The sequence below is a fragment of the Neopsephotus bourkii genome, unplaced genomic scaffold (assembly GCF_033783945.1).
Source record: "Neopsephotus bourkii isolate Nb327-2 ecotype Australia unplaced genomic scaffold, CSIRO-AGI_Nbou_v1 NB_740, whole genome shotgun sequence".
In the NCBI taxonomy this organism is placed as follows: Eukaryota; Metazoa; Chordata; class Aves; order Psittaciformes; family Psittacidae; genus Neopsephotus; species Neopsephotus bourkii.
This window is the reverse complement of record NW_026901238.1, coordinates 3,115,071-3,142,814: the sequence shown is the minus strand read 5'-3', so window position 1 is coordinate 3,142,814 and position 27,744 is coordinate 3,115,071. Positions and strand designations below refer to the sequence as shown.

General features: G+C 57.6%; 2 protein-coding genes across 12 annotated transcripts in view; one reads left to right on the top strand and one right to left on the bottom strand.

Moving 5' to 3' along the window:
- On the bottom strand, positions 1 to 12,056 carry LOC133212832 (glycogen phosphorylase, liver form-like). Of its 3 annotated transcripts, XM_061354627.1 has the most exons (20): positions 11,726 to 12,055; positions 9,757 to 9,858; positions 7,981 to 8,059; positions 7,586 to 7,689; positions 6,462 to 6,593; positions 5,784 to 5,895; positions 5,618 to 5,700; positions 4,600 to 4,743; positions 4,330 to 4,422; positions 3,932 to 4,078; positions 3,175 to 3,338; positions 2,974 to 3,088; positions 2,644 to 2,745; positions 2,424 to 2,571; positions 2,253 to 2,311; positions 1,773 to 1,914; positions 1,401 to 1,608; positions 1,187 to 1,321; positions 565 to 631; positions 1 to 364 (listed from the first exon to the last, which is right to left on the bottom strand). In XM_061354627.1, exons 1-20 carry the CDS (start codon positions 11,966 to 11,968, stop codon positions 176 to 178), a joined length of 2,568 nt encoding a protein of 855 aa, XP_061210611.1. In that variant the 5' UTR covers positions 11,969 to 12,055; the 3' UTR covers positions 1 to 175. The 3 variants fall into 3 exon arrangements, 2 of the variants coding, with proteins under 2 accessions (XP_061210611.1, XP_061210613.1); XR_009725620.1 differs by lacking the exon at positions 1 to 364 and having other exon boundaries at positions 1,187 to 1,335; positions 11,726 to 12,056; XM_061354629.1 differs by lacking the exons at positions 7,981 to 8,059; positions 11,726 to 12,055.
- Positions 12,057 to 24,848: 12,792 nt separating this feature from the next.
- Positions 24,849 to 27,744, top strand: part of NIN (ninein) — a 66,534-nt gene continuing 63,638 nt past the window's right edge. For 3 of the 9 annotated variants that reach the window (XM_061354623.1, XM_061354622.1, XM_061354624.1), the window contains exon 1: positions 27,388 to 27,539. The gene's annotated coding sequence lies outside the window, so the exon portion shown is untranslated. Of the gene's footprint in view, positions 24,964 to 27,246; positions 27,348 to 27,386; positions 27,540 to 27,744 lie in introns of those variants that run through there. The other 6 variants (XR_009725619.1, XM_061354625.1, XM_061354620.1 and 3 more) reach the window with 5 other exon arrangements.

Below are 27,744 nucleotides of genomic sequence, written 5' to 3'. Positions count from 1 at the left end.
ACACAACAGGGCAACAGTTCTCGCATTCTGCATGACACTTGAGTTACAAAAATTACCCCTTCCCTGCCCGTAGGAAAGCCAGCAGCAGCACAGACACCACACAGCAGAGCCAGAGACCATTGCACAGCGTCTGTGCTCACATCCCTCAGCTCCAGCTGCCAGCAGAGCCGTGCCCCTACGCTGCTGTGCCGTTGGGTGTACTCTGCTCAGCCGTGTCCCGGGGCTCATTGGGCGGTGGGATCTTCAGGTTGGAGGGCTCCACGTGCCAGATGTCCCGGGCGTATTCCTTGATGGTGCGGTCGCTGGAGAACTTGCCGGCTGCTGCGATGTTCCTGATGACCATCTTGGTCCATGCCTTGGAGTTCTGCAAAGGAGCGGTGGGACTGTGGTTGGAGGCTTGCACCCATGGGTGCTACCCTGGCCCTAAGATGGAAGGCTCCCTGCAGCAGCCCATCCAGGAGCCTCCTCACCAGGAACCCATGTACATGCACAGACCCATCCCCGGGGAGGGGATGCGGTGCCCCCATCAGAGCTCCCCTGCCCCATCCCCAGGCCGGCACTCACCAGGTACAGCTCGCTGACCTTCTCCTGGCACCTGACATAAGCCTCATAGTCTGCAAAAACTTTAAACCTGTAGCAGCAAAGAAAGGAGTCGGCAGCAGCAGGAAAGCAGAGGAGGGAGCTTGGCGCGGACGGTGGCTGCAGCACACGGGGCTTGGGCTGCCTCCAACACGAGCACTTCAGACAAGTTCACCCTCCCCAAGCGCTGTTTGCGCAGAGCCCTGCAAGCCCGTGGGTGCTGTGGCACGGGTGCTCTGGGAGGGCACACTGGGAGACACTGTTCCAGAGCAGATGCTGGTGGCCCTTGGCTGCTTAAAGCTCTGGCCAGGAAAGCCCTTGAGACACTTAAAAGCATCCATCATCTGGTGAGGGCTGTGCACTCAAATGCGTCTTGGCCTTAATGTACCCCAGGCTTTAATGGGCCAAGCATAAGGTGCTGGACACAGCCGCATCTCTTGTACCAGTGAAGCATCAATTGCTCGACCACATGCACATCATCAGACCTGGAAAATCGGACATTCTCAGCCAGAGGGTGGACGGGGGGTGCAGGGGGCTGCTCCACACAGGCACCAGGAGTTTGGTGGGGGAACCCAACCGAGGGGACGGATGGCATCCCAGGGCTCACCTGTCGTGGTGGAAGAGCATGTTGACCACGTCGCTGAAGAGGTCAGGCTGGTCGGGGGAGAAGAAGCCACTTTTAATCTGGTCAATGGCTTCCTTCAACTCAGGGAGCTGGTCATAGTACTTCTGGGCATTGTACCTGGCAGGGAAGGGCTCAGATGAGACCACGCTGCTCCAGCTGCCTGTGGTAGCACCCCCACGCTGTCCGCAGCCCTCACCCTTCCCTGTCCAGCTCTGTGACATCCTCCACCCTCATGCCGAAGATGAACAGGTTTTCCTCTCCAGCCTCCTCAGCCATTTCCACGTTGGCTCCATCCATGGTGCCAATGGTCAGAGCCCCATTCAGCATGAACTTCATGTTCCCTGTGCCCGACGCCTCAGTGCCTGCTGTGGAGATCTGCTCCGACAGGTCAGTAGCAGGGATCACTGCCAACAGAACACGCAGACACAAGGGGCTCCCAGTGACCAGCTTTGCGTTTGAACCGGGTCAAAGAATGTTAGATTTCCTGCCTAGCAGTGAGGGAGCCATGGGCTGGTGGACAGCCACGGGGCCCATGTACCCTCCCCACAGTGCGCTCCACGTGGGCTACCTTTCTCTGCCAGCGAGACCCTGTAGTTCTCCAGGAAGATGACCTTCAGCTTACTCCCCACAATGGGGTCGTTGTTCACCACCTGAGCCACAGCATTAATGAGCTTGATGATCATTTTAGCCATGTGATATCCTGGGGCAGCCTAAGAGAAAAGCCACAGGTGAGCCCAGAGGCCTGGCCAGGGGAGCTCCATCCAGTGCCCACTTGCCCAGGGAAGCACCCGCTCAAGACTTCTTCCATCACCTCATCCAACCCATGTGTTGCACCACCAAGCTTTCAGGGGCTTCCCTGACCAAAAGCAGCACATGCTTGTGCAAGCCCCAAAACTTGGTGCCTTGCTTCATTGAAGCCAACAGATGCTGCCCCAGCACGTCATGGTGAGGTTCATGCACCTAGCCACATGAGACATCTGCAACCAATTTCCCTAGGGCATTGTCAAGGACTTCCTCCAAAATGCCTAAAACTCCTGCCCCAACTCACCTTGCCCCCAATGATCACTGTCCTCGGCACAAAGAGCTTTGCAGGATCCTTCCTGATGCCTGGAGAAGACAGCAGCAAGGTGTCACCCTGTGTTTTAGCTGCATCCCAGAGGCTGGGAATGCTCATGCACCCCCAGGGGAGCCTGTCCCCTCGGGGTGCATGGTGGCTTACGGTTGTACATAGTGATGATGTGCAGGCAGTTCATCAGCTGCCGCTTGTACTCGTGGATCCTCTTCACGTGCACATCGAACATGGAGGAAGGGTTGATCTTCACTTTGTACTCCTTCTCCAGGTACAGCGCGAACTTCACCTTGTTCTCCTGGGTGAGGGCAGGAGCGCGTCAGCGCCAGCCTGCGCTCTCCCTGCCTCCAGCCCCTGGCCGCCCCCTCACCTGCTTCACTTTGGCAACCTCCCGGATGAAGAGGTCGTCGTCCACGCACTCGTGCAGCTTTGTCAGCTGGCTCAGGTCCCGCACGTACTCCTCCCCTATTTTCTGCAACGGGAGCACAGGCACGCGCTGGCCATGGGATGTGCGCAGGCACCTTCATGGGCGCGCTGCTCCCAGCTGGCGGAGCCAGCAGTGCTTGGGAATCAGGAGCCGAGCACCCGGGCGAGATGCAAACACATCTCCACCATTCAGAAGATGTAAAGGGCTGAGATGGGAGCAGAGTCCCCAGGGTCAGGAAGGGCTGGGGGCCAGCACGCTCCCCCCCAGCATTACCTCTGCGATGAGCTCCGCCAGCCCCGGGTTGCAGAGCAGGAGCCAGCGCCGAGGGGTGATGCCGTTGGTCTTGTTCTGAAACTTCTCCGGCTCCAGCGCTGCAAAGTCCTCAAAGCTGTGAGGACGAGGAGGGGACAGCTTCAGGTTTGCCTCCTGGCACCACCCTTACCAAGCCAAGGGTGATCCTGCCACCACACTTACACTTGAGTCTTGACTATTTCCGAGTGGATCTTGGCCACGCCGTTGACAGCGTGGGAGCCGACGATGCAGAGGTGGGCCATGTTGATCCGCTTGGTACCTCCCTCCTCAATCAGGGACATCCTCTGAAGTCGGTGCACGTCGTTAGGGAAGAGGAATGCAATGTGCTGTGGAGAAGGCCAGAGAGATGGCGACGGGTGCTGGCATTTAGGGATTTCCCACCCGACTGCTCCCGAGGAGAGGGTCACAGCAACGTCTCCAATGCACTTGACATGGTGAGCCACAGAGCGATGGCTTTTACTTGAAAACAGCAGTGCAAACCCCCTCCAAAGGGTGCCCTTCCCCAGCATGGATGCCTCCAGACATAAGGACATCCGAAGCCCCCACAGTCGTAGAGATGGGGTTTTGGGCACGTGTGGCCAGCAGAGCTGTTTCAGCAAAAGCCTTGTGCTGCCGGCCCAGGAGGCCAAACCTCCACCTCTTTTGTACCCTCCACCTCATCCCTTCCCAGGATAAATTTTGCATTTAGGGAGCAAAGAAAGGCCAACAGATAGGGCCCTGGAGCAATGGGTGAAGTCTTTAAAATAGCCAGTAACTGCAGGATGGCAACTGCACACCAACCTCCCAAAAGAGCAGACAGAACCACCTGGCCACACACCCAACATCACTGGTCTGTGCAGCCCTTAGTCCTGACAGTACAACACACGCCATCCCTGTGCCCCTCTCTGGAGAGGGTTCCTCTGCTGCCCAAGGGACTTACATCCAGGTGTCTCTGGTTGATCTCATAGATGATCTGCAGGTGTCTGGGAAGCAGTTTCTCCACCAGGTCCACTGGCCAGCGCTCCAGGGCTTCGGGAAGCACTGTGTGGTTGGTGTAGGCAAAGGTCCGCTTGGTGATGTCCCAGGCCTGCCAGGGGAGAGCTGGTGCTGAGCAGCGAGGCTGGGTGCCAGCACCCGTGCGCAGTCCTCCCACCATGGTCAGCAGCAGAGCCAAGCCGACTCCTCCAAGTCCATACCCATCAAACCCATCCTGACCACTCCACATCACTCCCCAGGCCACCAGCAGCTACAGAACTGGTTCCCCAGCTCCTCCACCATGGGCTGGCGGGAAGGTGAGCGCAAGCAGAGGGGACCAGCGGCCAAGTCAGGTCTCTCTACCTTGTTCCACGGCAGCTTCTCGATGTCCACGAAAATCCGCATCAGCTCAGGGATGGCCATGGCAGGGTGCGTGTCGTTCAGCTGGATGGCAACCTGTGGGGAGAGCAGCGGTGGCATGTGGGGATGTGTGGGGGACATGTGGGCATCCCACTGCCCATCAGCCGGGCACAGGTACCCAGAGGGTCCACAAAACATCTCCAGGCCTGGGGGGCACGTGAGAGGTGTTGAAATGAGCTCCAGGGTACGTGTCAGAGCACCGTGGGCTTGTACCTGGTCAGGGAAGGAATCAAACACGATTCGGACGCTGTCTGTGCTCCCAAACTTGGATGCTTTGAAGCGGCGTATGATGTCCTGGAGGGTGGCAGCCACGACGAAGTACTCCTGCTTCAGCCGCAGCTCCTTCCCTTCGAAGAACTGCGAGCGGAGGAGCAGGCACTGAGGCACTGCAGTACACTGCCCAGGCAGTGCCTGTGCTGCAGGACCTCGGCCTCCCTGGGACTCCCTGCACGAGGGACCCACACTGGCACACACGCACCGGCACACATGCACCGGCACACATGCACCACACAGCTCGGTGTGAGGCCCCACTGCTTTTCCTACGCTGGTTCTGGCAGCAGCTCTAACCCCAGTGTCTCTCTGTGCTTTCCAGATTGCAGCACAGGGGTGTGAGATGTGCCTGCCACTGCAAACAGCCCGAGTCCCTCCCGAGCATCATCAAAACCTGTTCTCCCTGGCTTGAAAATTGTGGCTGCAAGGAAAGGTACTGGGGAGACAGGAGGGGAAGCTGCAGGGGCTGTGAGACCCAAGAGCTAATTCTGAGACAAGAATTAAAGCCGCTGTTCGCACAGCACAAAACACCAACCCGCTGGTCTGCAAAACAGGATCCGTAAGAGGCAAGCTCACTGTTGGAGCTGTGGCACCCCCAGCTCTCCTTGGCAGCTGGGAAGGCTGGGGTAGGGTTAAATGGGAAAAACCCCATCAAGGCTTGTCCAAAACAGACTGCAGAGCACAGAGAGCTGCCCTTCGGCTTCTTCCCATATGCCTGCAAGCAGGACATCCTCATCCCCTACTCCCTTTTACCACCCCGAGCACAGATTTGCCCAGGAACAGTCGTCTCTACTGCAGCCCTGGTGAGACGCAGCAATCCCCACCCAAGCACTACAGGCAGCTTGAAACACAACTGAAAGCATCTCTGCAATGTCTCGGGGTTACTCCACTCCACGCTCTGTCTGGGTGCTCTTTATCCATCCCTAAACCAGGGACACTCTCCCCCTGCATTGTGACTTACATTGTCATTGGGGTAGAGAACACGGGATATGTTCTCCGCCAGGTTTCTGTCCAGCACAGCCTGGATGTAGTCTCCGACGTTGACTGTGGAGGAGCACAGGGATAAGGTGGGCACAGGACCCCCCCTCCAACCCCATCCCGCTGGCACCCCACCAGCAGCCACTTACAGTCACGCAGGTTGAAGTCGTTGGGTGCTCGAGCCGACCACAGGCGCATGGTGTTGACGGTGTTGTTCAAGTACCCGGGCACGGGGGTATCGTAGGGCAGCGCCAGCACCACCTACAACATCAGCAGGGCAGCTGGGGCTGGGCTGTGGCCCTGGCTGGTGGCCCTCCAGGTCTCCCCTTCCACACCGGAGCCTTCCCATCCCACAGACCCTCCTCCAGGACTGAGCTCAGGGCTGCATCCATCTTCATGCTGGGAACATGCTTTGTACCCACAGCCCCTGCCATGGGGACGTCCTGGCTCCCTCAGGTCTGCCCACTGCCTGGTGTTTGCATGAAGCACTCAGGGGATGGAGAAAGGCTTGCGAGGGTCACAAGCAGCTTAACTCAAGCCATCGTACCGTGCTGTGCATTGCACACAGACCTGCTGGACGTGCTTTTGGGTATTTCAGAGGTTGGCTGCAGACAAGGAGCACCAAAACCTGTCCCCATCCCTAATGTCCATCTCCTCCCCACTTTGCTTCACCACCGCCTTTTCCACCCCAGCAAAGCACCCTCACCAATGCAACCCTCCCCAGCAGGGATGCTGCAGGACCCATGCTGGGGTGCAGACCCCAGGGACAAGCCATGCAAGGGGGTCCCCGCAGGCTGGCCCCCACGAGGCTGCGCCCCAGCCCCTACCTGGGTGTCGACCCACTTGGCGCCAGCGGCAGTGTGCTCCACGCGGCCGTAGAAGTGCACGGGCAGCATGTACTCGGGACGGGCTTTCTCCCAGGGGTTGCCGTGCCGGAGCCAGTCGTCAGCTTCTTCCACCTGCCGGAGGGAGCGGGAGCTACGGTGGGGGCACCCAGCCCCAGGGACCTCCCCAGGCTCTGCCACGTGCGGGGCTGAGAAAGGCTCTGGCTGCAGCAAGGGGATGATGCGTTGGAGACCTTCTGCCCTAAACCTGAACCCTGGTGCCGCAGGGTGAGCCTGGAGTTTCTGCCTCAACCACCCTGAACCCCAGGGTCTCCCTGCCAGAGGGGTGAAGGATGGGGATGAGGAGGTGGGGACGAAAAAGATGTTCCTCTGTTCACCGCTAACACTGCCGTGCTGTGGCCAAGATGCCACCAGCCCCTTAGTGTCAGTGTCAGCCTGCAGGCCAGCTAATGAAGAGGACTTGTTTCCTGCTCCAGCAGCGCTGGGGAGAGCCCAGGGCAGAGATCACCTTTAGCATGGCCAGGTCAGAGCTCCGGGCAGCAGGGACACTGTGAGGGCCAGGGGAGAGAAGCCACATCAGGACAGAGCAGCCAGGGAATGCTGTGCCAAGGAGGAAAGGCCTCCCCTTGCTGGCGGTAGGGACAGCTTTTGGGAGTGCTCACAGGGTCCCTCTGGGCACCCGGGGCTGCCTCCCATCAGGGGTGTTGCAGATGCACACCACATTTCCCACTGCGTTTCCTAAACAGCCTCTTCCACCCTCTGGTGCTTTAAACCAGACATCAGGCAGCACAGCAGGGCTCGGGGGCTCCATCTGGCCTCCACCAGACCTCCCCACATCCTCCCTGTACAACCTCAGTGAAACCATCCTCACCCCATGAACAGCACGGACGTGACCTCTCCATCCCTGTTTGCACCAGTTTTAAGACGTTCAACTTGCTCAAAAAACACCTGACAAGTTTTAAACACCTCAGCACCGGCAGCTCCTGCAGCCTCCAAGCTAAGAGAGTGTCCGTGCATCCTGATCCCAACCTGACCTAAGGGGGAGGCCAGATTCAGGGCTTTGGCTGTGCTGGGGGAAGGCGAGGGCCACGCGCCCCCATCCGTACCTGCCACCCGTCCCGGATCTTCTGGTTGAAGATGCCGTACTCGTAGCGGATGCCGTAGCCGTAGGCTGCCAGCCCCAGCGTCGCCATCGAGTCGAGGAAGCAGGCTGCCGGGGAGAGAGGAGAGCACTGAGGGCACTTCCCTGGGGAGCCCCGGGGGACAGTGGGTCCTTCTCCCATGGAGAGCAATGGCCAGAAGCAGGAGCCCCCAGGGGATACGAGCCCGGGCCAGCAGCGGCTGCTCACTGCCCACCCACCCAACACCTCTCACCTCGTGCTGGACAGGCTGGAGCAATAAACCCCTACCCCCTGGGTTAGGTACCCCCTGCAGAGGATGCAAAGGCCCTGGGGCTGTGCCCCGTCTCCCCAGCAATGAGGCCATTTGGGGGCTTACTCACCAGCAAGCCTGCCCAGACCACCATTGCCGAGACCAGCATCCTCCTCGATTTCCTCCAGCTCTTCCATGTCCAGCCCAAGCTACAGAGGAGAAGGAGAAGGTGATGGATGGGCCAGACACGCTCAGTGCCCAGCCCCGTGGAGCAGAGGCACTGCTGGCACGCACCCCTGGTGCTGTTCTGCACCCACTGCTGCCGCCCCTCTTAGGGTGGCCTCCAGGAGGGGTGGAAAGCCACCCAACTCTGCAAGACCCATCCCTGCAGGTGGGACACTGTGATTTGCACCCGGAGCAGCCTCCCTCCCCCTCCAGGGCTGTTCACGCTGTGGCAGGCACCAGCTCTGGTGTTTGAAGTCCCTCGACCAGCCTTTACAAGTGACGCACTCACCAGTGACCTTGCCATGGACAAGCTCCTTGCGCCTGGGGGCTTGTCCATGCCATAACCAGGCCAGAGCCATAACCAGGGTGCTGGTCCCAGGTCTCCCAGGGCTCATTCCCAGCCCTGTTCCCTCTCCCTATTCCCCAGCACCACAGCTGCAGCCCCGTAGGGACAGTGCCGTGATCCTGCTCCCCCAGCACCCCCTCTGGGGCAGCCACCCATGTGCATCACTGCCCTCTGGCACAGTAACCCAGGTGCCCAACCCCCTGGCCCGAGGCATCACCCTTTAACAGAGGTACCCAGAGAAGCAACCACACCACTTCCACAGGGAAATCTCAAGGTTGCAGTCTGCAATGCTGTGGGAGGAAGGGGTTCTGCCTATGCAAAGCACCTCGGGCAGCTCAGCAGGAAATCAGACGGTGCCTTGTCAGCACTGAGCCACCTTTTCCCATGGAAACCCCTTGCTCTGCATCTCCCCTGATGTCCCACGGTCACAGCAGGTAGGGACAGCCCCAGTGCCAGGGCCATCCATGCAGGAGAGCCAGACCCTGCACTGCTCACAGGTAAGAGGCAGCACCTTCTCCCAGCCCTGCATTGCACTGCAGCCCTCAGTGCCCACACAAACATTTCAAGTGATTTCTGTTCTACCAAACATACATTTCAGAAACGTTTGGCACTGGTGTCCGGGCAGCTCAGCACATGCACTAAGGAAGGTTCTGCCCAGAGCTTCACCGGCCATCCACTACAAAGAGGGTGATTTCCCATCGACCTCACGCCTTCTGCTTCCCCAGGCTATCACCTTGCAGCATCCCAGGCTCTTCCCTCCCCTGCACCCCCAGCTCAGCTGCCAAGATCAACAGATAAGAGATAAAAAGCCTAAAAAGCCTAAAAATAAATTCCTCTCCCTTGATCCTGTTTGCACAAAAGCTGCTCCCGCTGCTGTGCAGACATCCCAGTAGCACAGGACACGCATTCCAACGCTGGTCCAAGTGCTGAAAGGTAGGGGGGAAAGGAGCCATACAAAAACCTTTGACAAGCCAAGTGCCACATGGTGCCAGCCCCAGGCTGGGGCTGAATTAGGCTCCTCTGCCATTGATTATGGCTGTTAACGGCCTCATGCATAGAACCATGAGTTTCCTGGCAGTTTATGGGCTCAGCAGAGCTGTACTGCATCCCTCAGCACACAGCCCTGGGGCTGGGCAGCCTTGCTCAGGCTGCAAGTGCTGGCTGCAGCCCCGGGCCTTGTGAAAGCAGGCCCTGGAGCAGCAGCATTCATGCACTAAGGCATCACCTGCTGCTCAGGGAGCAGCTGGCAGACAGCATGGTAAAACATGGAGATCTCCAGGATCCAGAGAGCATGGAGCCCTCCTGCCCCAGGGCCTCACTGCCTGGGAGGCTCACCTGGTAGATGGCTTCGTCGCAGGCATTCTGCAGCCCCAGGTTAATCATGGTGTTCTGCAGCGTCCGCCCCATGTAAAACTCCAGGGAGAGGTAGTAAATCCTCTGAAAGAGAAAACCAGCCCAGGTCACCTTCCCCAGGCCTGGGGGAGGCTCCCCTGCACCGCAGGAGCTGCTACTGGGAGTCATCTCAAGGCAAGAGGAGAACCCTGGCTGTCAACAGGGCAGGAGGGGCTGCACCAGGAACCTGAGGGCTGGGGCTCCTTGGAGACCCCGAGGCATCCGTGCTGCAGCCCCTGCCCTGCTCTCCTGCCCCTGCTGCTTCCCAAGCCAGGGAGATGGCAGTGCCCAGGTGGTTTGCAGGGACAAGCTGCGGTGCCCGGTCCAAGAGCAGGGACTGCTCCATGACGGTCGGCCTGAGCACGCCGGGGACTGCAGTGGTACAAAGGTAACCTTTAAAGAGGAGACATTACCCAATGTCCCCATGAGCTGCCAACAACTGGGAAAACAAGGGAGCCACTGGGAACAGAGGTGTGTGGCAGCCACAGGGTCCCCGGCTTCCCCTGCTGCCCCCTTGGGTTTGCTCTCGTCTCCCTCTGGCTGACACAAGGGGTGCAGGATGTGGCCAGGAAGGGGGCAGCTTGTGTAAGCTGTCGCCTGTGTCAGCACCAGCAGGTTTTAAGGAAGGATTTAGGCTGGAGGAAGTCGCTGACTTGACAGCTTTCCCCAGGACCTGCACAGGGGTGGGCTGGGGATGGTGACGAGAGAAGGCTCAGGGGAGACCTTAGAGCAGCCTTCCAGTACCTAAAGGGGGCTGCCAAGAAAGCTGAAGCAAGGGCATGTAGGGACAGGACAAGGGGCAATGGCTTTAAACTGACAGAGGGGAGATTTAGACCAGATTTTTGGCAGTTCTTCCCTGTGAGGGTGCTGAGGCCCTGGCACAGGTTGCCCAGAGAAGCTGTGGCTGCCCCATCCCTGGCAGTGTTCAGGGCAAGGCTGGACGGACCTTGGAGCAACCTGGTCGAGTGGAAGGTGTCCCTGTCTGTGGCAGGGGGTTGGAACTGGGTGATCTTTAAGGTCCCTTCCAACCCAAACCACTCTGTGACTGCCTGCTGGGCAGCATGGGTTGGGTTTACTGGCTTGGTCCCAGCGGAGCTGGAAGACATGATGCGGGGTGGACGGCACTCAGTGTGGCTCAGCTGTACGGGAGAGTCCCCACACTGAAGCCCTGGAAGGGGCTTATCCTTCTCTCACCCCTGCAGGACATGGCAGGGATCTGAGCTATCAGGGGCTGGCACCAGCCCAGAGAGGTGTTGGCTGGGCCAGCCTCCCAGGAAGGAAATTGGAGGCGACAGAGCCATCCAGGTTGCAGGAGGGGATTACTGCTTAATCCCCAAGCAGCCAGAGCCCTGTGCTCAGTGGGTGCAAGCCAGCAACCACGAGCAGGAATTCCTGCACAAAACCAGATCTGTCTTGCTTGGGATCCCTGCAGCTCAGATCAGGCTTGTGCCTCTTCCAGACAAGATCTGCTTGCAGCTGGCTTCCTTTAAGCCCTTCAAGTAATTCGCCCTAGAAGGCTTTGCAGCTGCGATAGGGAGAGCTCACCCACGCCAGCCCTGTGGGGCAACAAACGCTGTTCCCATGCCCTGCACCCAGCTCCCAGCCAAGCTGCGCTCTCTTTGTTTTGCAAAGCAAAGGACAGCGGCCTCCTCCTTGTTAAAGTCCAGTCCCTCTGCTCAGCAGCGCTAAGGGGAATATCCCCAGGCCAAAGGGAAACCGAGCCCCCCATGCCTGCATTTTTCTGGCAAGCTCACAGAGGGTCGGTTCGCACCCAAGGGGTTACAGCGGTTCTAGGAACTCCCCCACTCCCACACTGCAGGACCCCACTTGGGTAAACGGGGGGGGGTTGCAGGGGCTCCCTCGCACCCCCGCCCTGCAGAGAGAGGTCCGGCCAGCATCCCCTCGCTCCCACCTTGGGGTCCTTCTCGTAGTAGTACTGCTGCGTGCGGATCCAGCGCCCCACCAGGTGGTCCCGCACGGTGTGGGCCAGGGCGAAGTAGTAGTCGCGGGGGGTGGCCACGTTGCGGTCCTTGACCAGGGTGAAGTGGAGGTGCCGGTTGAAGCCCCGCTTCAGCTCGGCCACGTTCTCGGCTCCCACGATCCCGCGGATGCTGATCTGCTTCCGCCGCTCCTGGTCCGACAGCGGCCGCGACATCCCGGCGGGGCTGCGGGGGACGCACCCCGGGGACACCGCCGCGGCGGGGCTGGGCACGGGCTCCAGCTTTGGGTTCCGCCTCCGCCCCGGGCTGGCACCGCCCCAGGGAGGGCACCGCCACCGCCACGGGCAGCGGGACAGGGACGGGGAGGGGCCGCCGCCACGGGCCGCCCCTGGTGGGGGGGGAGCAGCGCAAAGTGAGGGGTCCCGGGGACAGCACCGCTGGGGGGGGCACAGAGGGGAGTGCAAAGGGAGGGGGCAGGGAGCGGGGAACGAGCGGAACCCGCAGCAGCACCGAGCGGTGCGGTCGGGTCCGGTCCGGTCCTGGCTGTCAGCGGGGCGGCGGCGGGGGCTCCACCCGGTGCTCTGGAGCTCGTCCAAGGCCCTTCCCGCCGGGGTCCGGGGCAAACCCGCTCTGCCGGCCCAGAGGGACGGTGCCGCGGCCCCACCCGTGCCCAGCAGCCTCCCCCCGCCTCACTGGTCCCTGCGCTCCGGAATCCCTGTGGGAGGGGCGCGGGATCTGCTCCGGTCGGCTCCGGGCCCTTCACAGCCGCCTCCCCGGGCAGGCTCCGTGGCTCCTGCCCGGCCCTGCCTCCCGGTTCCTCCTGAGGGCAAGAGCAGCTGACCTGAGCATGCAGCGCAACTCCTCTTCCTCTTCCTCCAGCCGTGCCTGCGCAGGCCTTCCAGCGCTGGGTGTTTTCCCTGCCCAGGTCTGTACAGCGGAACCCACACGCAGCCCAAGAGCATCACAACCCAACCGCTGCCCGGGGCCCTTGCCGGGATGGCCGTGCTGAGCCTTGGTCTCCTCATGCCCATCCTCCTGCCCCCTTCTCTCTCCAGATCCCACCCGTGTCACCTCTCTTCTGCCTCAGCTTTGCTTTGGCTCCTGCCCAATTCCTGTGGATGAATTAAGGAAATGTAAGGGGTTGGTCCCTGCACCTGCTCTTGGTGGATGTGAACACACCAGGATAATTATCAGCGTGTCAGATTAGAGAAAATTCATACTTTAATTGTGTAATTACACCCATTTACAAGCCCTCAGGCCTTAAACACCTCTGCTTGCTGGCATCTGGCAAACCAGGAGTCCTTCATGGCTATTAGCATCCTTTGCACGAAATATTTAGCACCCTGAAAAGATGGAGCTTCAAATGTTCTCTTTGCGATTGGAAGTCGTATTGGCCACTGGAAAGGTATTTCCACTCCCTCAAATAACCTTGTCTCCACCAAGAGCCTGCAGCTTGTCCACACCATTGGCTTTGGGCACCCCAGCACCAAGTCTCGTGTCTCCAGGGAAGGAGGGGACTTGCAAGAAGCCTGGGGAGCTCCTTGGTCACTTCATGCAGGGAAACACGAGACCCCCGGAGCAACCTCTCGCTGCTGGGACTGGTTCATGGCTGAGCACCTACCCTGAACTGGCCGCCGTTGCCATCATCGAGCTCCAGGATGTAGCCTTCCACCTGCACCGTCGACAAGGGGGGCTGCTTCCAGGACAAGGTGGCACTGTTGTTGTGGGTGCAGCACTCCTCCAGCTGCAGGATCGGGGGGGCCGGCACTGGGGAGGAAACTAAACACAAATTAGTGTAACCCTGGCTGCTGGCACCACAGAGGAGCAGCGGGGGCACAGCTGCAGCACGCACGTCTCAGCTGGAGCACGGGGATGTAGTTATCGCCTCGGTGCGAAGCCAGCTCGGCACAAGGGATGTAACTGTGGTCTCAAGGTGTGAGGCGGGGGGGCAGCAGAAGGGGCTGTTCTCCAAACAAGCTCCACTGAGTTCCTCCACCCCGCAGATGAAGCTGATGTTTCCCCAAGAGCTTCTCTGGTTTCTTCCTGTTTTCTGATGCATTTTGGTGAAACACGGCAGCACAACGATGTACCCAACATGAAACTGCCTGGAGTCTTCACAGCAGCCGGGCTCAGACATGGGAGACTCTCTCGCACCCTTTGCAGAGCTGCCTGCAGCCACAGCCTTATCTACAGCCCAGCATCCAGCACCACTCTGTTTCCCATCAAACAAATGCACTGCAACAAAACAAGCGATGTTGGCGCAGCAGAGACGAGCCTTGGGACCTGCACAACAGGGAGCACCTCATGTTTTTGCCATGGCATAGTCTGTCTACGGTGGAAGAGAACCGCATGAATGTGAGACTTGGTGAAGATCAGTGTGTCTTTCAGCACTGCTGCTCTAGTACCTGCCAGAAAAAGCTCAGGTTCCTTCCATAGTGTCCCAAGCAAAGCACTTCCTCTGGGGGTGCCTGTGGGGAACCCGCTCAGCCAGAAAACAGCCCCTGCTGCTCAACACCTCCACGGAGGCACAGGAGGCACAAGCACGTTTCAGACAGGTCTCCAAACAGGCACCAGGCAGACCCTGTCTGCAGCCTCTGCACCTGAGGCCAGGAGGCTGTGTACCCTATAGCCTCCTGTCAGCTACACAGGGAATGTGAGAGACTGTTTGGGCTTTTTCTGCTCAGGCTGCTGCAGACTGCATGTGTGTAACACAGCCTGCTCCTGCCCTGGAGACATAGAGGGGTGACAGCCTGACAGGGAAAGGGGATGTCTACTGACACATCCCATACCCTGCCCAGGGATAGCCCTCACAAAGCTCCTCCCAGCAGAGCTGCTTGTCCTCCAACCTCATCCTCACTGCTCACGGAGGAGCCATTGGTGCCCAGGATAGAAAAGGCAGACATGCAAGTGTTCACCATTCACCACCTCCCTCTGGGACTCCTCCACCTCCTCAGGAACCACCAGGCTGAGGACATAGAGGAACTGAGTGAAGAAAGCCCTGTATCACAGCTAATAGAGCAGAAGGGATGCTGCTCCTGCCCAGCATATGCTGGCAATGGATGCGAGATGCCCTTTACCTCTTGCTCACCTCTGCTCTGTATTGACACCTCTGCTGTTGCCCTCCTGAGCCTGCTCCCGGCCATCATCAGTGCCCACATGAACTCACGTCCTCATCCCTGTCCTTGTTCTTCCTTTGCCCACCTGACATCACCCACTCGCTCCTGCCAGGCCTGCTCTGAGGACGAGCAAAGCCGGAGCATCTTTGCTGCCAACAACTGTAACTGAGCCAAGGCAGGCAACAGGAAGAGAGCATGGGTCTGAATGACCCCTCCTCAAACACTGCACCACTGCTGCTGCCCATCTGGCATGGGTCCAGCTCAGCTTCTTCTGGCTTCTCGTAAGTAGGATGTGCTCTCAGCCTGACATAAATTAACACACATAAAGTAACAGGCAGAAGAGCCTATGCTTGTCAGCAGGACACACACACACAAGGCCAGTTTGTGAGCAAAGCTCCTGGTGTGAACTGTGGGCTAGGAATGAACCCCTAGGAACAGCTCCTGCTCCCCTGCTGCAGACAATGGGGGAAGCAAGGGATGGGAAGGCAGCGATTGCTCCCGCTGCGTACAGGTCCCTGGTTCTCCTTTGCTGCAGTGATGCCGGGGAAACCGGGGTCTGCAGGAGGAGGGTGAAAAGTAAACTGTTAAACAGAGCAGCCCTGGGAGAGGAGCTGCACATGGGGAGCATGTGCAGGGGTTCTGCGGCAGCCCCGAGGGCAGCTGGGGTCTGCAAAGCAGATGATCTCTGCACGAGTGAGGCAGGGGGGTCTCTGGGCTGGCATCTGCAGAGCAGATCATCTCTGGGGCAGATTTTATTGATATCGGAGTTAATTCCAGGGCCTGAGGAGGAGCCCCTGCATCTTTGGAAGAGGCAGAGTTCCCACTGCACCCGCTACTATTAATCATAGACCCTGGGGGATCCTGCTGGGGGAAGCACACAGCCCTTTGCCACTGCAGCGCAGGGAAAACCCCAGGCAGAACCTGAGGAGGGAGGACACCTGAGATGGGGACACTTTTGGGTGTCTCCCCTCTGCAGTGGTGACATCCATGTACTGCTCCAAAAGGATCCCCATCCCTGGCTGGATCATGGGTGAGGTACAGGCTTCTCAATGCACACAGAGAGACGTGGTGGGTTTGGGACGCTCAAGGGTCCAGCCCAGCAGAGCTGTATTGATCTGTGTGGAGCACAGGCTCTGCTCCTTTCTCTCATCTCCCCTCCTTTCCCCCTGTCCCCGTGCAGCAGCACAGCAGACTCACGTCTCACCTGCAGCCTTCCACGACCTGGAGGGGATGATGCAGTGGGTTTTGCCCCTTGCCAAGTCCCAGAGCTGGGCTGCTGCCTGGCAGTTGGCTGGATTCTGTTAAAGCCACTTAGGTTTTGGTAGCATTGATAACAACAGCAAAGCTGTTCTGGGTGCTGCAGAAATCACTGCCAGTCTTGGCAGTGCCAGCTTTGAGGCCTTATCAGCTCAGCACAGGGTGTTCTTATTCCCACCCAGCCTAAGACATTCCTTATCAAGGTGAAATCTCACAGGTGGACTCCTACAGTAAGGAGCTGCTTCAGGGTTATGGGTGTTTGTGGGGTCTGGGGAGGCCTGGGCACTGCAGGGTCCCCAGGAATAGCACCAAAGATGTTTGCTGGGAAGACAACCCTGAGGGCTCAGGTTGGATGCTGCCTGTCCCACTGAGGCACTGTGCTGGCCTAAACAACCCCTTTGGTACACAGCTAAGCCTATGCCTGCATCATTCCAGGGCCAAGCCCTGTGTCTGTGGGATTGGTTGCTTTCTTGGGATCACCATCCTACCACATCATCTCCCCTATGCTCCCTATGATGACTGCAAGAGCCAGTCAGGAGTTGAACCCCCCAGTACCGACGTGCTGTCACTTGGGTGCACAGATGGCCCTGGCCGCTGGCTTTGTTCATGCAGACACAAGGGCAGTGTATTTCCTCAGCAGGCGGAACTGATTCAAAGGCTCCAGCCTGGAAATAAAACAAGGATATATTCTTTTCAAGCATGACCTTGCTAAATCCCTTTCATTGCCTCCCATGTGGCTATGGGATTCCCTGGCCCTGGGCAGGCAAACTGCTCTGCCTTTCCCCAGCCTTGCTGTGGGCAATGCTGAATTCATGCTGAGTTCTTGTGCATTTCATTGAGCCTGGTCTCAGTGACACCCTGCAGCAGCAGTGGCCATGTCCCTCAGTCCATCTGTACTAGCACAGAGACTTGCCCAGCCCAGCTCACGGCCCGGCTGCCCAGAGCCCCTCACCTGCACACGTGGCAGAAAGGGATGGGGTCTATGCCCTGACCAGCCCCAGCCTTCTGAGAGGGGTCCTCTCTGAGAGGAGACTTGTGATGCTTTGAACATGACCTGCTGTGATTTGGCCCAAGCCCTGGAACCGCACATGAGCCAGCACTGGGGACACTGCTGGAAACAAGAGATTTAGGGTCAAAACATCAATTATTCTCTTTGTGTGGACTTCCCTGCATGCAGAAGAATAACTCTGACCCCCAGGCCCACTGCTAAGAGCAGCGTGCATGACAGCCCAGCTGGGACACCCAGCTAGTGCCTAGGTGGGGGCATGGGTCACTTGCTGCTCAAACAGCAGAGCATGTTGCTCCTGCTGTGAACCCTTGTGCTCACTTGAACCTGCTGCTCCCCATTCACAGACCTCCTGAGGCCAGCACAGGTGGTGCTTGGCAGCCTGCGGTGGTTTCTTAGCAGACTTTGGGAGAATCCTGTACAAGGAGGAGGGCCTGAGCCCCAGCTTCCAGCATCCCTGCACTTTAACCCCACTCCTTCAAGGGGCAAACCATCAGGCCCGCAAAACCCTTCAGCAGAAGACAGAGCTGCCAAATAGCCAGAGACAGAACAAGCCAGAGGCTTGCTTCCGAAAACATGGGGACACCAGATGAAGTTACTGGATACCACTGGAGCCGCAGTGACCTCCTGTGTCTCCAGCACTGCTGTGGGATCAACCCTGGTTTAGCTCAGCCCCCTGGAAGAGGGCAGACCTAGGATGATTCCTGGCAGCATGATGAAGGCCAGCTCTGCACACAGGACACTTGCGTGGATCAGTTCACGTGTGGCAACTTGCTGGGCTGCCCCCAGTTGTTGGCCTAAGCATATGTAAGAGGTATGCGATATCCTATCCTGGGCTGCTTCTTGTTGGCAGTTCCTTGCTGTAAGGATGTGTTGAAGATGCTCTGTTCTTGCTTTGATGTAGGATACAGTTCTTGCTTTCATTTTCGGAAAGAAATGCAAGCATCTAGTAATAGCCCCTTGATATTGTCCAATTAATTCCTGTTTTGCTTCCTTAACACTCAACAACAAATCACATTAGCTTTGCATTGGGAAAACCTAACACACACTTCCCTTTGAAACCACAAACAGAACTGCCAGCTCTGTTACAGGGATGCCAAGAAAAACACAAGCTAAGCAAGTGTCTCTCGCCTGCCCACAGGTACAGAGAGGGGCAAACAAGGCAAGGGTGAAAAACTATTTGGAAAAGGCCAGATAGCGAGGACTGATCTGCACAGATCTGGAGAGCGAGCTGATGCTGAGCTCCACTCTCTCCATGTTTCAGGAGAGCCACTTTGGCCTCACCCTCGCCTGGTCCTGCTTCAGCTGCACTGCATTAGGCAGCGTGCTGCTGGAGTGCATCTTCCAGGCTGTGTCCCTGGGAGAAGTCCAGGTCCTGCTGCAGCTCTGCACACAGGCATCCTCGGGCCAGGAGTACTGCACATACACGGTGCATCTGTGCTGCAGGCTGCTGGTCTGAGCTGAGCAGTTTCCACACCCTGCTCTGCACGGCAGTCTCCTTGGAGTCTTGTAGTTGATGCTGGTGGAGCCTGGCTGCTGCTGGGATCTGAACCCTGGCAAGAAGGCCTTGAACTTTGCTGGTGGCTGGTTCATGCACATGTGGGTACAATAAATTCCTCCCCATTGTCTCTCATGGGCAGCCCAGGGCACTCAAAGTAGCAAGAAACTCAGCCCCAGCTCTAAAGCCTGTGGCTTGCTGAGATCCAAATGGGATCCTCAGGACACATCCTCTCTGGTGCACTCACAGGCAACCTAGGGATAGAAGTTAGCCCAGTGCTATCTTCACGCATCTGCACGGCCTTTGACTTCCACAGCAGTGAGAGCTCTGCGAAGGAAGTGACCAAGGCCACCAGCAGAGATAAAGATGTCATTGTCATCATAAATTAGAAAAATATAAAAAAAAAAAACCCAAACCCCCCAAATAAACAAGCGCTATCAAACCGTCAGCAAAAATGAACGAAGTGGGGGTGTAGGAAAAAAAAGCCGTAGGAAAATCCAGCCGGAAAACTCCCCCTCTCACAACTGGTGCGGGGAGAAGTTTGGAAGGAAACAAGCCCAAACTTTGCCGGTTTTGCATAGAACAATGGCGAGCCGTCCGGTGTCGCGCCCCCTCGCCTGCGGCTCATTGCTGCCATCGCATGTCCAGCCCCGGCTGTACAAGCCGCATTTCCCCCACCACGCTCGGGGCTGAGCCAGCGCAGCCTCTCGCTTGGAGGAGTTTCCCTCCAGCCCGGCAGATCCTCATGTTTGACACGTTCGCTGTGCTGGTTCCTTATGGCACGAGGTGTTTGCGCCATCCCGGTGCACGCACGGCATCTGCCATAATCCTGTGCTGATCCCCCTCAGCTCCTGCAGCCCAATAAAGCCCTGCACCCTGCCCATCCCCATTGACAGCAAAGCAAGGTGTCGGGACCATCTCTCCTGTCCTCTTCATGGCAATGCACTGCTGCCCCAGCTGAAGCCCCTGCACCCACCAGGATGGGGGGGAGCTTGGGGTGGAAGCAAAAAGCTGTCATAAATAAAACCAGCCGGATGTGCTGATTGCTTCCGCTTGTCCTCCTGCTCCCTCGGTATGGGCAGAGCAGCTTGCGGCTGGCCTGGGCCGCGTCACTGCACCGCGTGCTGATGGGGAACCTGCACCCACCTGCCCACAGCCCCGGTTTGACGGGACCTGCCTGGATCTGCATTCGGGGCTGGCACAGGCTGCGTCCGCATCAACCTGAGTCACAGAGCCGCACATGAGCACCCTGCTGAGCAACACCTCAGCTGCCCACCATGGGTGCCGGGTGCTGGAGGGTGCAGCGCCACGTGCCCAGCGCCTGCCTTGTCTCAGCAGCCTGTCCCACCATCCTGTCCTGTCTTGCCTGGCCCTGGAGCCCGGCTGAAATGGCAGGAGCAGCCCGGTGTGCGCTGGTCTTGCTCAGGAGGGCAGGTGGAACAAGAGCAGCTGGAAACGCTGGCATGGGCTGGCTGCTCCTCCAGGAGAGGGTTTGCTCCCATCCCTCCAGGGTGTATTGACTAACCCTGCACCATAGTGGCTGGTTTGGTGACACAGGCAATGGTCCAGTCGTGTGTCCCTGCTCTGCAGAAATTAGGGGTACAGAATGAGCCTGGCCCTCTTATTCTATGGGTGCATCCTCCCCTGTCACAACCATGCATGTGCTTTCCCCTGCTCCTTCCCCTCTTAACATGCTCACTGACATCAGTTTTTGAACTCCAGTTGCTCCTCACTGCCCTGAACCTGTCCTCAGCCTGGGTGTCATGGGGTTGTGGTACTGCAGAGAGGTCCCATCTCCTCTTTGCCCTGTATACACAGCTTTTCTCTTAAGCCCAGCTCAGACCAACATCTAAGGATTAGAAACCAGGCTCTGAACAGCACATGATGGTCAGCAATAACAGTGTAAGATTTACTGCATCTTGTTACAGAGACTTCTTGAACATTAAGTGATGCCAGCCGCTGCATGCAGCAACCACAAGCACTTACTCAAATCCACACCAGGAACCTGTTATGGCACTGAAATTACTGTTGTAAGTAATAAAAACAACTGAAAAAAAATTCTAATTTGCCCACTGCCTCAAGGATGTTTTGGGATTCTTGGGGGTTGGTGATACTGTTGTGATCTGGCTGCTGCTCCTGGGACAGGACCATACAAATCATGCCCAGGAGCATCACATGTGACAGTAAGGAGGGTTAACAGCTCTACCCCTTAATTCCCCAGCATTGATGCCTCAGGACTGGCAAGAGCTGCACCCCAAGTCCTGCTTCAGCACCACCTGCAAGGGCATGTTGTGAGCCATGCTGCATGACCTGTGTCCAGGCAGTGCATTCTCCAAGAGAGCAGGAAGACAAGTGGAAGCAACCAGCACATCGGCTGGTTTTATACATGAGAGCTTTTTGCTTCCACTCTGTATTTTCCCTCGCCTCTGGTGGGTGATGGGGGTGCAGCTGGGCTGCAGCAGGGCGTTGCCATGAAGAGGACAGAAGAAATGGACTTTGCTGCCCGAAGGGATGGAGAGGGTGCGTCCTGCAGGGATAGGCAGGGTGCTGCCGAAACTGCCTGCAGGTTCTTTATTGGGCTGCAAGAGCTGAAGGGGATCAGCACATGATTATGGCAGATGCCGTGCGTGCACTGGGATGGCGCAAACACCTCGTGCCATAAGGAACCAGCACAGCGAACGTGTCAAACATGAGGATCTGCCGGGCTGGAGGGAAACTCCTCCAAGCGAGAGGCTGCGCTGGCTCAGTCCCGAGCGTGGTGGGGGAAATGCGGCTTGTACAGCCGGGGCTGGACATGCGATGGCAGCAATGAGCCGCAGGCGAGGGGGCGCGACACCGGACGGCTCGCCATTGTTCTATGCAAAACCGGCAAAGTTTGGGCTTGTTTCCTTCCAAACTTCTCCCCGCACCAGTTGTGAGAGGGGGAGGTTTCCGGCTGGATTTTCCTATGGGTTTTTTTTCCTACATGCCCACTTTGTTCATTTTTGATGACGGTTTCACAGCTATTCCTTTTTTTTTTGGCTAATGTTCTTGCTGATTTATGGCCCTGCTTTCCCCTGGCAGGGCGGGGGGGGTGGTGAAGTGTGTCTCTCCCGTCAGGGCACAGCGGGAGGAGACCCCCGGAAGGCTGGAGCTGCTCTCAGCACTCCCCGGCTCCCCGGGCCACAGCCGGACCTTTCCTCTCCCAGGAGAACAAAGCCCCCCATTGTGCAGGGGAAACGGGGAGGAAAGGGTGACGGGGCAGCGAGAGCCATGCGGGGAGAGTGCTTCTGTAGGGGCTCAAGGAGGGGTCTCCCACTGCTTGTGCCAGACCCATGGCTGCTGACCCCGTTTTCGGGTGGCTCCATGCCAGCCCTCGAGCCTGGCTGCGGCGCTGAGTCCATCCGGGCTGCTGGAGGCAGCTCATGTCCAGCAGTCCTGGGTTGTCTCACATGCCCCATGGTTTTTTTGTGGCGTGTGTTGCATGTGGTGGTGGGACGAGAAGGGGTTTCCTTCCGCCAGGCTTGCTTGAAGGCTCCTGCTGAAATGCCATCCTCAGACACAGCTGCTCACTGGAAATGGGCTCCAAAAACAGGCTGTGGGGGTCCATGTCTGGCAGGGCTCCCCAGCTCCTTGAAACATGCTTTCCTCCTGTGGGAAAAGGGGGGGGGGGAAGATAAAATTAGGATGCCTTTGCTAACAGCCGGTCCTAAAAATGAGTGAGGAATTTGCACTGTGATGATACAGCCCAGCACTGCCAAGCCGGGGGTCTGTACCTCTCTGTAGGCTGTCTGGGGACGCAGGGACACCGAGCGTGCTGCCTGTCCCCACCGCCCGTCTGCCTGCACACATGCAAATGTGTGGCAAGTCGCTTTGTTGAGTGACGGTGGAGATTCGGGGGGGGTTGTTGCTTGGATTAGTGAGGGACCGGCACTGTCGCGGCAAGGAGGAGGGTGAGGAGCATAAAGGTCCTGGCACTCGCCGGGCTTGCAACAAAACAAAGCACCAGATGGTTTCAACTTCGGCATAATACATGGTGAAAAAGTGTTTGAACTGGGGCTGAAAAAGCAAATGTGGAAAGAGAGAGAGAAACAAAAGAAAGGAAAACTCTGCCCAAGTGTCAGAGCAGAAGAAAGAGTTGGAGAAAAATGGCAAATGTTGAAGACCAAAACAAAAAGCCCTCTCCCAGTGCGAAGCTCATGGCAGGCAACATCTGCCCAGCAAAGTCTCTCGCCAAGGCCCCCTTCCCTGTAAAATCACCTTTTTCCTTGCCTCCATCACTGTTGTGACATGGCCCCATCCCTGAACAGAGTGTTGGGGGACGTGTTTGGTGCTGCCATGTCCCATGGCCATGGCATTGGCATGGGGGCAGCTGGCAGTGATATGCAGACACTGGGGCAGCAGTTACCCCTGCTGCTGTAGCAGGCTAATGTTTTATCATGGTTTTTAGCTCACATATGGTGTCCCCATAGCCGGTAGGGCTGTGTGGTAAACCAGCTCACATCTCCATTGCAGGGCCTCATGGAGTTTTTAGTTTGGTTTCCTATCGAAGGCTTATGCAACCTGCAATGTGTGCATGCATATGGCTGCGAGGCTTTTGTGTTCCCCTTGCTCCTCCCCCATAAACATCTTGAACCTGCAGACCAATTTCAGAGATGCCTTAGAAAACGGAAGAAGGCTTCAAAGTTACTACATCCCCTGGCATTTTTGCAAAATGAGCAAAATAAGCTCATGCAATTGTGTGAGAACAGATTGCAGTGTTAGTGTGTGTGTGTGCATGTGTGTGCACATGCATGTGTGTGTAACCCCTTATTAGCCATCAGAGAACCCACAAGCCACAATCCTCCAGGACCTTTGGCTTCCTGCCACTCAGCCTGTGCTGCTGGCGCTGAGCTGGAGTGTGAGCGGCTGGTCACTCCAAACTCTGATGGTTTAAATAAGGGTTTGAATTTTGAGGTGCCCATGGGAGGTGCGTCAGTGCCCTGGACCCTCACCCCTTTGGAATGGTTTATGGGGCAGAGGGTGTTCCCTTTCCCCAAAGCGAGTGGAGGACACAGGTGGATTTCTGTGCTGAGACTCCATGGGTGCTGGAGTGAGTGACAGGGCTGGGTGCCATGAGGTGCAGCATGGTGACACAAGGACACCCATGGGGGATGCCAACTCTGCAGGCCCTGGGATGGCAGGGATCCAAGGTGCCATGTCCCCCAGGCAGGGGACAGTGGGGTGACATCATGCCGTGACCTTCAGACATGGGGCAGTCCAGATGTGCCATTGTTTGAGTTTTGTTTTAATGTAATGAAGGGCTGCAGGGCCATGTCCCGAGGGGTGCAGAACAGTGGGGAGCCGGGATGATGCCCCTGGGGTGCGGGATGGTCACAACTAACGTGATGCCACCCAGGGGGAAAGGACAGCGAGGCCCACGGCGGTGCGAGACACAGGGCGGACCCCACGCAGCCGTTCGCAGCGGCGCGGGGCGCTGCCGGTGCCGGGCACGGGGCGGGACCGAGCGGCGCTTGCGGAACCCCGCTGCACAAAGGCCGCCGGTCGCTCCCGCCCCAGGGCCGCCCCGCACCCCCGGAACCGCCCCTTCTCCGCGACCCAATAAACGCCGCTGCATTTGAACGCGGCCCCGCCTCTTTTCCATTCCGTTCGATTCCGCTCTCTTCGGAACGGTCCGCCGCGCCGGCAGCTGCGCCGAGTGAGCCCGGGAGGGGAACGGGGCCGCGCCGTCGGGGGTGGGGACATACCGGAGCACCGCGGTACAGGGGCCACCGGGCTCCGGAGCTGGGGGAGGGGGGGGATGTGAGGCTCTGACCGCCGCCGGTCCCTCCTCCGCGGGCGGTGCTGGGGCGCAGCCCGCCCCTTCCAACCGTGTGTGCGGGGCGCCGGCCCGGGGCGGCGGGATCGGGGAGACCCAGTCAGGTGGGTGCGAGGGGAGAGTTGAGGGGTGATGGGGAAGTGAGGGGGGTCCCGTAGTCAGAGGGTGCGATGTGGTGATGGGTTTTGAGGAGTGAGGGAGCCACGGCAAAATCATCTCGGCACCGGTGGCAGAACCCTATCTCGCGGAGCACCTGTGTCCCCGGACAGCTGACTTTGATGGCCACCCTTGAAGAGCTGAGTGTGCTGTCAAATGATTTACTGGTATTTGGGTGCTCTGAACGGCCCAGAATGCTGGGAATGGGAGCCGGTTCTGGCCCAGTTCTCTCCGGGTTTGAGAAGCAGCAGGCTGAGGCTTGAGGAATTTGTAACAGCAGTTGTTTTGTCGTAGGCGAAGTCCCCGCTGTCACCAAGGCGGCAGACAGCATCTGCTGTCTGGCCGCAAACCGTGGGCCCCATCACCTCTGGCGCATCCGGGTAAGGATGAGGTTGAGGCTATGCAACCCAAACGCTCAGCTTGGGGGGGTCAGCCCCCAAAGCAGGGTGCACCCGGGGTTTGCCGCACAAGCGGGTGTCAGTTTGGGTATGTGTGTGTTTATCCTGCCCGTCTTTCCCATCTGCTCACCAAAGCAGGGATATGGCAAAGACCCGGTCCCTGCAATATGATGGGCGCACAGCGTTACCGCCGTGATTCAGCATGGACCGGGTTTATCGGAGCCAGCACGGGGCTGCGCTCCACAGGAATTACTGTATCCCTGACTTCCTGGTGTGCGAGGTACCACTGGTTAAATTGACAGCTCGCTTTGTTTACTTCCGAAATTAGCAGCTTTGTGCTTCTACCTTGGGCTTTATGGAGCGCAGGCTCTCCCCCAGTTACTGCCGGCAACTCCAGCCGGGTTTGAAAACCAAACCAGATGGGCGCATTGTTTTTCTTTATGGAGGGGAAGGCTGCTGATTGAAAGGCCCTATTACAATGCACATACCAGGGTGGTGTGAATATTCAAAACGTTGCCTTCTTTTGAAACTCTTTACATAAATCGATAGTGCTTTATATGCTATCACTGCTTTGCTAATCTGGATTGGAGCTTGGTTAACAGAATCTCCTTTCTCTGCCAACTTTGGAGGGTTTGCGTGTGTTTTGGGAGCACGGTGAGAGGTGGCATTGAGGTGCAAAGCAGCCAGTGCCACAAAATTATGGCTATGCTCAATGGGGAGGAGGAACCGCCAGCTGTAAAGTTTGACTTCATTGGTGACCCTTGAAGGGTCGGGTGTGCTGTCAAGTGATTTACTGATACTTGGGCGCTTCATTGCCCTTTTGGGTTTTGTTTTTCCCTGTCTCCTTGGTTTCTTGGTGTGACCCTTTGTGGATGGGTGCTGCAGGGTGGGCTCAGCTCAGAAATCACCTTGACACAAGCAGTGGTGTGGGGAGGTTGGGTGTGTACTGAGTGAATTGCTGCAGCTGCCACAGATGAGATTGCTCATTAGGGGAAAGAGATAATGAGTTAGATGAGACAACCTTAGCTCTGAGTTTCCACTGGGGCTTAAGGGTCTGGTTTTGGTGGCTGATGGACATCTTGTCGTAAATCCTGCCATTAAAAATTGGAGTCCTGGTGGTTTTTTGCCAGTTGTGTTCACATCGTCCTAGTTGGTACAAGTGCAGGGAGACAGGGAAGTTGCTTTTAACCTGCTCACGCCTGGCCTTGCTCTTCAGCATGGGATGGATGCCACCAAATGGTTACATCTCGGGGAGTGGGTGTTCATGTTTTGGAGGTGGCCACATGATGCTGCTCTGTTGGGCACTTACCTGCATCTAATTGCCAGGCCTTGAGTTGAGGCAATCAAGTAAGTAGGGGCAAAGTAGCATTTTCCATGCTGTCTCTTGAAGGAGATTACTTGCTCCAGGCTGCTGCCTTCTGTGGAGGGCTGGCTGGGATGGAGGCAGGGTAGCCCATAGCCCTGGAGAGGGGCAGTTGGTGATGGCAGCCCATGAGGGCATTTGGGCAGAGCATCCCTAAAATCCCCAGCTGTGCCATTGAGCAGATGCATGAATACTGTTTGCATTAATACTGGTTTGCACCAAAAAAAAAAAAGGCATTGTGCTAATTGTGGTGTTTTTACTTGATGGTGCCATTGAGTGACCAGGTAATCTGTGTCTTCATTGCTCAGAGGCTGAAGCTTCGAGCTTGGTATTGATTCCAGGAATTTAATATGCCAAGTGGTAATTCCTGCTTATGCCTGTACTGAGTTAAATTTAGCTGCAAATTCAGTTGTATCGGGCCCCCACATTGTGTGCTGTGAAGGTTATCTGGCTCTCAGGAGGGGGTGGATCTAAAGGAAGGGAGGAAAGAAATGCTGGTGAAAACTTTGTCTCATGATCCCTGAGCGCTATGCTTCTAGGGACTTGTAGGGAGAACAGGAATAAACAGTAATGTGGTTGTGACTCCTGCATCTTCCTGTGCTGTCTGCTCAAGCCAGTCATTTGGGGAGACTTAGCATGACACAGAAGGGCAGCTATAAATCTGAACAAAGTGATGCCCTATGTGGAGACGGGGGAGCCCCCACTCAGCTGCTGCCCACCCCTATTATCCTGCCGGGTGTGGGTTGCCCTCCTGCATCTCAGCTGCTGGCCCATCTGCAGTGGAGATGAAAGGCTGGGGTTTAATTCGGGCTTTGTGTGCCTCTTGTGCTCCTCCTCCCCCCAGCCCCCTTAGCCCTTTCTCCATTGCCAGTCTCCCATCCCCTACCCTGCAGGGCAGCTCCAGTGCGCGGGTGCAGAGCGTGGCTGTGCGCTGGGGCTCTGATGCCACTGACCTCATTATTTTGACTGCTGGGTGATGCCAGGCAGCCTGTGAGATCATCAGGTAGGAGGGTTGGGCTTTTCTTTCATCCCCCCCCCTCAAAGTGCTGCTGAATAATTCAGCTGGGAGTAGGCATCTTGGGTCACCTTGTGCAGCCGGCTGCCTGCTGGAGCCGGCTTCCTAAGATGGAGGTTGTGCAGGATGCGTGCAGGATCGCCTGGCTGCCAGCAGCTTGCCATTGTTGACTGACTGCAGGTAGGCGAGGAGCGTTGTCATTCTTTATTTCTGATGCTTGTTATGTTGAAGGTGTGGAATCCCCTCTCCGGGCTGTGCGAGGATGGCTGGGTCTCACTGAGCTTGTGCGGGGCTCTGACCATCCCTCTCCGTGGGGATATGTGAGGCTGGCGGGGCCAAAAACCTCACCGGGGCTGTAGCGCAGGTCTGCCCCAGGCAGGGGCCA

What these genes read in the sequence shown, in the direction of transcription:
- LOC133212832 (XM_061354627.1), bottom strand. Translation starts at nt 11,968, where the DNA reads ATGTCGCGGCCGCTGTCGGACCAGGAGCGGCGGAAGCAGATCAGCATC. An exon ending in GGTCTCGCTGGCAGAGAAAG is followed by an intron (nt 1,609 to 1,772) that starts GTAGCCCACGTG and finishes TTCTGTTGGCAG; the next exon opens with TGATCCCTGCTACTGACCTG. An exon ending in AGGTCAGCGAGCTGTACCTG is followed by an intron (nt 365 to 564) that starts GTGAGTGCCGGC and finishes GCTCCTTTGCAG; the next exon opens with AACTCCAAGGCATGGACCAA.